Source organism: Typopeltis vanoorti, chromosome 6, assembly GCF_054136105.1.
Source record: "Typopeltis vanoorti isolate ZY-2024b chromosome 6, IOZ_Tvanoo_1.0, whole genome shotgun sequence".
Taxonomy (NCBI): domain Eukaryota; kingdom Metazoa; phylum Arthropoda; class Arachnida; order Uropygi; family Thelyphonidae; genus Typopeltis; species Typopeltis vanoorti.
Genome location: NC_143554.1, coordinates 42,814,959 through 42,827,789, shown reverse-complemented (window position 1 = coordinate 42,827,789; position 12,831 = coordinate 42,814,959). Strand labels below are relative to the sequence as shown.

Genomic DNA, 12,831 nt, shown 5'->3' with positions numbered 1-12,831 from the left:
GACTGAGAGGGCAACTTTCTTGACTCCTTTTTGAATTTTGAGAGGGTCTGACAGGAACCCATTAACTAGGAGGCAGGTAGTTGAATTTGGAATAGGCTCCTTTGATAACAAATAGCAGCTTTTTACCTACACCAATTTGCTGGAGGATGTGCAATAGAAAGGGATGCCAGACATTATCAAATGCTTGGGTAAGGTCTACCGATAGTGCTGCCATCGACTGCTTTTTCGTGTTAACTAAGCGGATTAGATCATAGCAGAGATAGATTAAATTCTACTGCTCAACCTGATACTCCATATACTTGTGTGCTTTTAATTATGTATCGTCCCACTTTAAGCCTGTTATCGATAATGCAAAAAAAATCTTGTAGTTAGTATTTCCAGCTGCTGATTAAGGTGTGATCTCTATTAGGTTTAAGAATCAGGACAGTATGGCTTGCTACAAATTCACTTGGTATGTGTCCTGATTGGAGAAAGGAATTAAATAGTGTAACTAGAATGGAAGAATGAACTTCCAGGCCTTGCGATAAAGTTCTATTCCTAGACCATCAGGTCCTGGTGATTTTCTTGTTTGGCATTCTTTATAAGCTGTGGTAACTTCAGATGCTGCAATGGGTCTGTCAAGCCCATCTTAGATATGAACATGAAAGCCATTAATGTTCAAAGAGTTATAATTTCCAACAGTAGTACTATTGTCTTCAAACAGATTTTTGGAGTGTTTTTGAAAGGAGTCAAGGATGTCTTGAGTGGTGGACATGGCTTCTCCATCAACGCAGATTTCAGTGATAGTCCTTTCTTTGCGAAATTTTGTGAATTGTCTGTTGAAGAATGCAGCTGATGGTCTATCTGCTAAGTGCTGCTGTATTGTTATATTAAAATTTCTTTCTTCTTCAAATTAAGTGGATATTGAATCCAACATTATTTCATAGCCGAATATAGAAACTACAAGAGTTTCATGCCGAATATAGAGACCATAAAAGTTGGCCTCTCCCCATAATGTATAACATTATGCATCTCCTAGGAGATGTGTTTTACATTATGGGAAAATACTAAGGACAGTGATCGGAACTTGTCCCACCTTTACTACGAGTTGCCCTATCATGAAAGGTTGGCGTATGCTTGTATCCGCCGAAACTTTTATAGTTTCTATATTTGGCTATGAAATAATGTTGGATTCAATATCCACTTAATTTGAATAATTTTGCATTGCCGAAGTGAAGCCTTTTGGCTCTCTTTTTCAGTAGTTTCTTTCTTCTATTTGTTTCTGCCTTTTCAGTTCTATCTATATGTTAATGTTTCTAATGATGTTGCTATATTGTGTTGGTTTGTTATGAACCAGCTTCTCTCTTTATACAGGTCTTTCAACTTTTTCCTTTTGAGGAAAGCCTGTTCCTTTCCCCATTCCATTATATTCTGCTTTACTGCTTCTTTGAATTTTAACCACATATCCCAATTCCAGGTAACATTATTCCAATTTGAACAGAGGGTCTGGAATTTTGTTGTAAAGATTAATGGAAAATTTGGTGGAAGTGTCCATGGTCCAGAAGAGATATCTACTTTTTCCAAGCAGTTGAACTTAAGTAGAACTGGATTATGATCTGACATGTTGATGTCAAGGTGTTTTTATCTGAATTATCCTATTTATAAGGGAAGAAGAGATATAAATTTGATCAATACGAGCGCCAATACCTTGATTCATGTATGAGTATGTCTGGAGATTAGGATTGCGAATTCTCCATATGTCTACTAGCTGAGCATTGTTGAGACATGTTTTTAACTGTGCATATTCCACTCCTGGGGTGTCCTCCTATCTATTTTAATGTGAGGTTTTCAATACTATTTCAGTCTCCAGGAATTGGAGCCATATAAATATATGGCTCCAATTCCTGGAAGAATTTTCATCTAACTGTTCCATTGGATTGAGCATAAACATTTATAAACCTCATTACACATCCACAGTATTTCCAATCTATTGTCAAGATTCCCTTTTCTGCATCCTTTTAAATATTACAGAATGACCCAAGGCAAGGGGGGGGGGTGGAGGGGAAAGAATAAGAACTCCTACTTTAGCCCTGTTAAATCTTCCAAAGCTCCAATAAGAAAGAAGTGGATATCTATTTGTTAAACTTTTTATATTTTTATATCTGCAAAAGTATGTTTCTTGGAGAAACAGAAATCTGATATTAGCATACGTTTCCATATAGTTTCTCGTTTAATTTGTCTGTGGAACCTTCTTACATTTAATGAGGCAATACAGAAAGAAGATGCTATGATTATTGAAGAGTCACTGGTAAATCTTTAACTTCTAAATTTTGGATGAACCTGATGAGGTCTTCAATCTGTGAAGGAGCAGTTGTGTAATCTGCTTCTTGTAAACTGTTTTCCAGTTTTTTACAGTTGTTTTCCATTATTTCAATTTCATGTCTATCGTTCGTGATTTGAAAGCTGGTTATTTTCTTTTCATGCAGATGATAACTGTACTGAGAAAACTTTGAATCAGTAAACTTTATTTTATTTTCTTTAATTGTATCTCTTGCTTTCTCTTTATTAGCATGAGTTAGTTCTTCATAATCCATAAACCCTTCTGAGCCTGAAGAGTTTTCATTTGATGATCCACAGCCTTCTCCATCTTTACATTTTTTTATCAATTCTTCTTCTTTTAAATTTGGTTTTTAGATTTACATCTTTTAATATTTTTTGTTTATCCTCGATTTTTTTGATGGTTTTTTCCTCTTGATGGTCTGCATATTAAGTTCTTTCAGATGACTTACTTGCTTTTATGTTTCTACTCCAGTTTCTTTTTGCATAACAGTTTAATTTGTTTACATTTTATCTTGTATCTGTTCAGTGGTACATTATATTAGGTTCATTATTCGTAATTTCAGCTGATGTTCCATCAGTATTTGACTGGGAAAGTTTCTCCTGCAGATCTTGAACTTTGGCACCAAATCAGCTAATTTCTAGCTGATTTGGTTGCACATTTTTTGTGATTTTGCCAAGTGTAGTTTGTTTAAAAGTGCTGTCTTAACTAGGCTGAAGATCTGGAAATTCTTCATTATGTCTCTCTGATATATATGGTGTTCTAATTGACTCTACCAGTGCTCCCACTCTTTCTGCGAAAGTTCTAAAAGGACAAGTGTTAACACAGTGTTCAGAACTTTTGCATTTCTGACAAGGTTTGAGGCACTGATTAGCTATATGTCTGATCTCCATGCAATTGAAACATTTAGATTTGGGGCAGTTACCACCCAAGTGATCGTATGAACCACAACACAGGCATTTCCATTGTACTCCGGGATAGTTTACCATAATTTGGGTTGTACCGATGTTGACAAAATTTGCTATGGACATCTTCATATCCATTGTGAAAGTTACATCACCAGAAAACCAATTCGGATCTTCACGTGATAAACCCTTTTGTATATTACTAATCTTATCCATTTCGAAAATGTCTGTATAAGAATTTCATTACTGTTCTCTATATATTCCATTGGAAATCTTTCAGTTTTTACTGTTTTTACCTGGTTTCTGACTATTAAAGGAATAATCGTGCTGTCTTCGAAAGTCTAATAGTTTGTGCCTTGTTTCCACATCTTTAACTACAATTAAATATTTCCCTTCACCATAAGGGGTAAAAGAATAAATCTTGTTTGCACCAACTATCTCTTTTAAAACCTTAGTTGCCTGTTTCGCTTCTTCATATCTAGGAATTTCAATTCCTAGAGTTCGCACCCTTGGAGGAATTCGTACCATTATATCAAGTGGGGAAAAAGACTAATCTCTGCGTTTGATTATAAGGAAAAAACCTTTTAGTCATAAGACTGAGAATAAAATAATCTTGTGATACAGAAATAATTCTACACCACCAGCAAATGCTTTATTTGAGCTAACTGTAAAATGGCAACCATGATACCACTAAAAGTAATCCCGTAATGCAGATATTAACTGCACTACCAGCAATGGTAATATTTATTTTAATAAAGACCAGTGCTAGTGGGTGTGAAACCACCACTAGCACCAGTAAAATAAAATCAAAGTGAAAAACAAACTAAAGAAAACCAAAGTACTTATCTTGCTGAAAGCCAAGATCTCTTCAATGGGAGCCAGACCTTTATTGAGGTCTCTTCAGTGGGAACCTGACCCAGAGGTGATACTAAGGTTGAAGTAATGCAGAAGTCATATCTTCATATACGAATTGCCAAAAGGTGTCATACCTTATTATTAAATTACTCTGGATTAGAGAAGTTGTTGGAAGTTTTTCACTTGGTTATACTATAAATTAAAGATACCAAGCAATTATATACTTGGTTTAATCCTTTATCCAAGTGTAAGCAAACAAATCAGGGTGTTCATCAGGGTCTTTCATCTTCAGTGTGAAATCAGAAGTTTCGAGAATGAAATGAGAGAAGGCTTAATTGTTAGTGAACAAGAGATATATGAGGAGTTAAGCTAGAAGTCAATAAGGCAATAGATCTTAAGGGAATATTTCAAGGAATTAGCATCAGTCTTGGTCTATCTGTTTAATAAGTCTTGCAACACCATAAGCCCAAAGAAATGGAAGAAAGGCAAAATTGTTCCACTTCACAGAGGTGGCGATAAGGCTAAGGCAACAAATTATAGGCTGATCTGTATATCTGCAGTTATGGTATTGAAGAGGTTGGTGAGAGATAGGATACAAAAGTAGGTTGATAACAGTGGTATTCTTTGTGCTTGTCAGTAGAGGTTTATTAGATGGAGGTTGTGTTTTACTAATTTGCTTATGTACTATAACAAAGTGACGAATGTATTGATATAATGTATAGTGGTATACTTAGATTTTGATCAGTTGCCACACCACAACTTATGGTGTGGCAATCCGTCAGATGGGAATCAGCAAGTGTGCAGGTAGTGGACAAAGATCTGAAGTTCAAAGGTCACATTGCACAAGTTGGTTCACATTAGATTATGACAATGATTTGGAGTACCTTAAGTTGCAGAAATAAAGAGGTTCTGGTTCCATTATATAAAGGCTTTGTATGGATTATAGTGTACAGATTTGGTTCCCTGGTTTTCACGGTGATGAGAGTATATATTGGAAAGAGACCAGAGACCAAAGACTAAGGTTGCTACTGGTCTTTGGGATGTGAGATATGATAAACAAATTCAGGGAATGCAGTTTTCAAAACCTTGTGAAAAGGAGAAATAGAGGGGAGATGATTGAGACATTTAAGTTGATAAAGGGTTGTTACTAGATTAATGTAGAAGAAGTTTTTCATAGAATGGGAGAAGGGGATAGAACAAGGAGACATACCTGATATCTGTATAAGGAGGGTGTGAGCAGGTTCTTTTCATGGAGAGTGCTTGGCAAGTGAAATGCATTGGCTGATATTGTGGTGAATGAAGATACATTGAATGAATTTAAAGAACAGTTTGATAGGCTTTGTGGGTAACAGTGTTTGCCTCACATAATGAGCCTTTTGACTCCATAGAAGTCTGGTATTAATAATAATATCAACTTTCACAGTTGTTTAAAGGAGACAAACATATCTGCAGCAGTGAAGAGAAGGACATATTATCATACATAAAATCAGCTGATCTTTTCAAACAAAAAGATCAGCTGATTTTATTTTAAAAAGAAAATATTAACAGTTTTAAAGGAAACAGCAGCAGATATTTCACATCCGTCTTCAGGCCTCTGAATTACTTAATACAGACAGTATAATTCAACTGGAGTATTTTTAATACAGATTTGGAACTTCAAAGCAAATGAACAAATTCCTTTTATTTTTTTTTTAAGAAAATATACAGTGTTTTTTCTTTACAGTCACTCACTCATCCACATACAATAAACAAGAGACAAAGCAGTCTCCAGAAGTTATGACCATTACTCCTGTGGTTGATCACAGGCAAATAGTTTGACAGCTTTGAGAATTTATGGTTTGGTTGTTCTATGATTTGGAGTTCAGTTATTATTGATGATCCCATTTATAACTTTCCAACTGTCCAAGATGCAAAAACCTTTATTGTTGCATTTCAACTCAGGTTGGGTTAACTGGTATCATATGGAGGTGGCAGGGTTTTTAATTCCTGGAGACTCAGGGTTTTTTTTATCTTGGGGAAAAAAAAAACAGGCCAACCAGAGAATAACAAACATAATAGCCTCATAGTCTTATTTGCGTACGCAGTAATTCCAAACTATATGGCGAGAAATCTTTCTTGTAGTGGTATGCTAAGGATTTGTTTTTAATTTTTGTATTTTTATTTATTTTTTTATTTTCAAATTTAATTTTTACATAGTTCAGAAACCTTGCTCTAGAGACAATGCTTAGAATTCTTTTAAACAATTTCAGGCCTCCAATAAACAAGACGGTGGTTTTGCACTGTGCAATGAAATCCATCTTTGACCTAAAGAGAATTGATTGGAGAGTGGGTACATTAACCACTTACCAACCAGGCCAGTATAGTAATGTAGTAATATGATATAAAGACAAAGCTCCATTTAGATAAACTCTTGAATAGTTTTGAAGAGCTTGAGTCAGAGGGTTGTATATGGAGAAGTAGCATCACAGAGTAGAAAGGTTACAAGTGTAGTTTCACAGGATGCCATACTGGGACCATTACCCTTCAATCTTTATGTCAGTGATATTGCCACTAGACCACGGGGAGATATTCAGTTATTTACCAATGATATGAAGCTTGGGAGGGTTATTAGTAATAGTGCCTGGTGTTCTGGCTTTTCAAGATTTCATTGAGTTAGAAAGGTGGGTAAATGAATGACAATGTCAGTTTAATGCAACTAAATGTAAAGTTTTGAAATTTGGGATCCAAGGATAGGATGCTTCATACTCACCTGGTGGAGTTATACCAGAAGAAGTCGAGGGAGCAAGGTATCTTGGGGTGATTGTAGATGGAAATTTGAAGTTCAGCAAACATATTGCAAAGGTCGTGAAGATATCTCAGAGAATTTCTGCAATATTGAAGAGGACGGGTGCTGATCCCATTGTATACAGCTTTTATCCGACTCTGAATGTCTTGCTCAGATCTAACCCCCAGGATGTGAAGGGGATGAAGTAATCTTGTAGAGGGTTCAAACAAAAATGATGTTAGGACTGTACAAGTTGATTGAGGATAGAATGAGGGCTTGCAGATTGCTTTGGTGGATAGAAGAGAAAAGTGTGTTGGGTGGGTGGGGGGGGGGGAGGAGATATGATTGAGACATTTAAGCTGTTGAAAAGTTATTATTGGATTAATACTGGGGAGATTTTTCATATGGCAGAACTATGGCAAAGGACCATCCCTGGACATTACAAAAGGAAGTAGTACATAAAAGGGTAAGAAGTTTTTGCATATATAGTGGTAGAACATGGAATGCATTGCCTGAGAGGATGGTGAAGATGCAAATATTGAATGCGTTTAAGCAGTGGTATGAAAGACGTTGTATTGTCTTCCCATGATGAATCTTGTGACTTCATGGAGGCCAAAATAATAATAATAATAAATAAGAATTTTGATAATTCCATTGAAGGATGATTTGTAGACATTTATTTGATATGTACCAATTTTTCTTGTTCAGTTAAATGACTGATTAGTGAGTGACTAATGATTAATTAATATGTATATATCTGTCCTTATGTGTAATCTGTTATTTTTAATTTTAAATATTTTTAAAGAGATGTACTATATAGGATGGTTTGTACTGGTGATAATTCTTTCCTTGTCGACATTTGGATTTTGGCTGTGTGTTTTCGTTCTCCTGTCTTCATTGTTTTTTATAGTAGGGTAAGTAAATTTAGTACAGTAATCATTATTAAAATGTTGTTAAAACTGGCTTTTTTCATTGAATTTGAGCACCGTTAGAAAAAAACTTGCATTATCGGTTACCTCTTTGTATTTTGTAATGGCCTTGCTCTTGTAATACAGTTGCTGAAATTAAACTATTGAAAGAATCTAAAATAAAGTTAATGAACTTATGAATTTTAAAAAAATGCAGAAAAATCAGATTTTTTTATAATTATGTTCGTATTTATTTCTAATTTTTCATTGATATTCTTTAATATTGATCATACGAATAACAAGATTGTGTGATTGATTACAAATGTTATTATGTCAGTGTAAATTCACAATTTTTGTTAATATTCTTATTGATTATTTTTAAGTTAAGGGAATAATAAATCCCTCATTATTTTAAAGTCAAATAAGAAACTCGAAGATCAAAATCTAAGGGTTTCATGCCGAAGAACGTTTGGCGAGTCCAAGCGTAAGTCAGCACCTGGTAGTACAACACTAAGGCAACTCAGAGCAAAGGTGGAGCAAGTTTCGATCACTGTCCTTAATATTTTCTCATAATGTAAAACACAGCTCCTAAGAGATGTATTACTGTTTTACATTATGAGGGAAGGTCACTACCCAGACCACGGTTTCGACCTTTATTGAGATCTCATCAGTGAGCAGGTAGACCTGAATAATACCAAGGTTTAAGAGAACAACACTTACATACTTTCCTATACAAATTGCCAGAAAGGTGTACCATATATTGTTACTACAATAAAGAGCCAAGAGGCTATTTTTTTTTTTCCGGTGATGTAAATTAAGTTAAGGGGATAATAAATCTCTCATTATTTTAAAGCCAAATAAGAAACTCGAAGATCGAAATCTAAGGGTTTCATGCCGAAGAATGTTCGGCGAGTCCAAGATAAGTCAACACCTGGTAGTACAACACTAAGGCAACTCAGAGCAAAGGTGGAGCAAGTTTTGATCACTGTCCTTAATATTTTCTCATAATGTAAAACGCAGCTCCTAGGAGATGTATTATCTTATGAGAAAATATTAAGGACAGTGATTGAAACTTGCTCCATCTTTGCTCCGAGTTGTCCTGGTGTTGTACTACCAGGTGTTGACTTACGCTTGGACTCGCCGAACGTTTTTCGGCATGAAACCCTTAGATTTCGTCTTGGAGTTTCTTATTTGGCTTTAAAATAATGAGGGATTTATTATCCCCTTAATTTACGTTGCCAAAAAAAATAGCCTCTTGGCTCTTTATTGCAGTAATAATATATGGGTACACCTTTCTGGCAATTCGTATAGGAAAGTATGTGAGTTCTGTTCACTTAAACCTTGGTATTATCCAGGTCTACCTACTCACTGATGAGGGGTGGATACTGGATATATGAGAGGCTCTGCTTGGGATAGGTTTTTGCCTGTCTCTGAATAGGGCCACCACTGAGATTATGGTTCTGTCTGGTGGTGGGGTGAGCCTACCACTGGGTAGAGCCAACGCTGAGAAGTTCTTCTTGGTGATGGGGTGGGCCAGTCACTGAGTGGAACAACGCTGAGTTGGGCAATCTTTCGGGATTGTCTAATTTTTAGAGAGGTCTTTACTTAAATACACCTCAATAAAGGTTGAAACCGCTCTGGGTGACTTTCCCTCTTAATGTAGAATGGTAATATATCTCCTAGGAGCTGCTTTTACATTATGAGAAAATATTAAGGACAGTGATGGAAGCTTGCTCCATCTTTGCTCCGAGTTGCCCTAGTGTTGTACTACCATGTGTTGACTTATCTTGGACTCGGCAAACGTTCTTCGGCATGAAACCCTTAGATTTCGATCTTAGAGTTTCTTATTTGGCTTTAAAATAATGAGGGATTTATTATCCCCTTAACTTAATTTACGTCGCTGAAAAAAAATAGCCTCTTGGCTCTTTATTGTATTGATTATTTTTCTTAATTTCTTGTTCATACATGGATGAATTCTTGTTACCTTTTCAAAATGCAGTCAGGTTTTGACTTTTATGTACAAAAGATTTCCATGCAGACTAACAAAGATTGCTTTCTGCAAAGAATGCACTTCAAATTTGCATGCAGTGTATACAGATTTTAGCATTTACTGATTACCCAGCTGTTCTATGGTAGTTGTGCTTTAATAGACACTGATAATCAAGATTATCAATCTGGTGCAACGGTATGTCATGAGTGAACCGCCAATGGAGAACTGTGATTGCTAATGATTCTGTGCATAGTTTGGTATTATACAGCCTGTTGTAGTTTGGATTTTTTTTTTTTTTTAATGGTAAAAAAGGATTTGTTCAGTAAAGGATTAAATATAATTAATCAGGGAAACTAGAGACAGAAATTATGATCTCTCTCTCTCTCTTTTGCACATGCACACACACACACACACACACACACACACACACACACATACAGAGAGAGAGAGAGAGGGGATTACCCCAATAATAGTAGGACTAGTTTTGTCAAACAACAAAAGCAGTGATTGAGACATTGGGGCAAGTATTTGGTGGATGACTCAAATAAAGAAGCTTATTTGAATGAGCCAATTTTTTTGGTTAGTTGAATATTCATTAGCTTGGTAGTTGGTTATCACACATTTTCACTAACGAGAGAAGCATCAGAAATAAAGGAGATGAATTTTTATCATTAGTAAATGAAACAGGACTAAAAATTAAATGTGATAGGTATGTTGTGTTTAGGAAGGATGACAGGATAGGAAGTCTGGGTAGATTTGTGTGTGAGAGGGCATATTGCTATGATTGCATTAAATTAAATGTAGCGAGAGAGATTATATCTAACCAGAGTGGAGGTTCTGAATGAATAGGATTGTAGGATAGTGGTAGTGTGACTAATATTGGCATGGATCTGAGTCTGTTTGGAGTAACAGTAGAATCAAAATGGATAGGTGGATGTTCCTACAGACTCTTCTGAACAGGACTGAACTGAATGAACTGATTGAGACATTATAAATTAAAGATGCCAAGAAATTATATTCTTGGTTTAATCCTTTATCCAACAAAAAGACCTTCACCATGATAGCAAGACTCCGAACAGGACATCTTAGAGGAATGAAGATACAGATGGTACGAGAACATATAGAAACTGCAATAACTATCCTAATACTGAACTGACACCCACTCACATTTTTACCTCCCCAGCAAAATTCAGTAGCCTTGCAAGCAATAGACCCTAATCCTGAACAACAACTCTGTACAAACAAAATCATTGACATAGCCAAAACAGTTCAAAGCGCACATGAAAATATCTGCAACTCCTCAAAGGATAAGACAACAACAATCCTTCATCCAAGTGAAAGCAAACAAAGTTTGCATGTGAAGTAACTTCATGACTGGTTACTTGTATATATGGCTAATGGCTTCCCATCACTTGCCTTAGTCTTCTGCATTATTTCAACCTTGGTATCACTTCTGGATCTGGCTTCCACTGATGAGACCTCAATAAAGGTCAAAACTGGTCTGGGTAGTGACCCTTCCCATAATACATTATACATATCCTTAAGGATAATGTGCTTTATATTATGGGATGCTAAAGCAAGTGATGTGAAGTCATTATCCTCTATATACAAGTTGCCCAGTCATGAAGTTACCTCATGCATAAACTTTGTTTACTTACACTCGGATAAAGGATTAAATCAATAATATAGTTTCTTGCCATCTTTAATTTATAGTACAACCAAGAAAAACTTTGATTGAGATAGACTTGGAGTAAGTAGAATGCATGCAAGACGAGGATAAAAGAATCTGTACAGTTAATGATGAAACCTTTGGCATGTTTCCCATGATGAGTCTTTTGACTTCATTGAGGTTCGATGATAATGAGGGATTACTATCTTAAGCTGCACATGAAGGAAGGGAGTAGTAAGCAAGAATATTAGATAAAGCAATAGAATCTGAGAATCTTTGTATAAATGAGGTAGCTGTTTTGCCTCCAGTAGGAGAAAATAATCATGCAATTTTAATGTGAGAGGTGCCCACGCGGTTAGCCTAGTAGCTGTGCACTTCGCAACCTTCGGGACTGGGGAAGGAGTGTCCCCGGTTCGATTCCTGTCGAAGACGTGAGGAATTTGAGAATCTTCCTCAGCCATAGCCAAGTTAGTCGGTCTTGGGCGCAGGCAGTAGGGTTTATCCACCTTGTCAGTTTATCTGGCGTTTTTCATCCTGCAAGCAGGCAAACTTACCCCATGATCACACACGGATCTACAGCCATAAATATTTAACCTCCCCATGAGGAGAGGGGCTCAATTCGTCCCAATAGGGATGGGGAAGAAAAAGGGAGGAATAAATAAATATGAGAGGTTACAAATCATGGGAGATATTTGTAAGGATGTAGACCTATGCAAAAATATCCTTTTTTTATTCAATAAATGATGTACGCTGAAGAAAGCATGTGATTATGATATACTGAGAAGTCAGCTGGACGTTTTGCATAGAAAAACTGCATGATAGAAAGAAGACTCAACAGTGTATGGGAAGTGGTTAAAGGATTTGTGAAGGGGTTATGAGTGATTATATCTTATGTTAAAGATACCAAGTAATTTTATAACCTTGGTTTTAATCCTTTTTCCCAAGTAAGCAAACAGACATGTAAGTCAAGTTTGTGCCTGAACGTGGTTCAAGACTTATGGTGGTGGTGCAACACCAAGGCAACTCGTGGTAAAGATGGATTAAGTTCTGATCACTTTCCTTAGTATTTCCCATTGATGTAAAACACATCTCCTAGGAGATGTATGTTATACATTATGGGTGGGGTCACTACCCAGACCGGTTTCAACCTTTATTGAGGTGTCATCAGTGAGTAGGCAGACCAACCGTGCGGTTAGCCTAGTGGCTTTGCACTTCGCAACCATATGCCTGGGGAAGGAGTGTCCCAGGTTCGATTCCCGTTGTAGACGTGAGGAATTTGAGGATCTTCCTCAGGCACAGCCAAGTTAGCCGGTCTTGGGTGCGGTCAGTAGGGTTTTTTCCGCCAGATCTGGCGTTTTTCATCCCGCAAGCAGGCAAACCGGCCCCGTGAACATACGCCTCTACAGTCAAAAAAATATATCCC

The 12,831-nt window shown here is 36.4% G+C and overlaps 1 protein-coding gene across 3 annotated transcripts in view; it reads left to right on the top strand.

Moving 5' to 3' along the window:
* The window catches only part of LOC150105407 (sorting nexin-13-like), a 599,079-nt gene that overhangs the window by 64,292 nt on the left and 521,956 nt on the right, over nucleotides 1-12,831 (top strand). For all 3 annotated transcript variants that reach the window (XM_090394133.1, XM_090394134.1, XM_090394132.1), the window contains one exon: nucleotides 7,647-7,755. In XM_090394133.1, coding sequence (XP_090250259.1) covers nucleotides 7,649-7,755 — 107 coding nt within the window. In that variant the 5' untranslated portion in view covers nucleotides 7,647-7,648. The remainder of the gene's footprint in view (nucleotides 1-7,646; nucleotides 7,756-12,831) is intronic.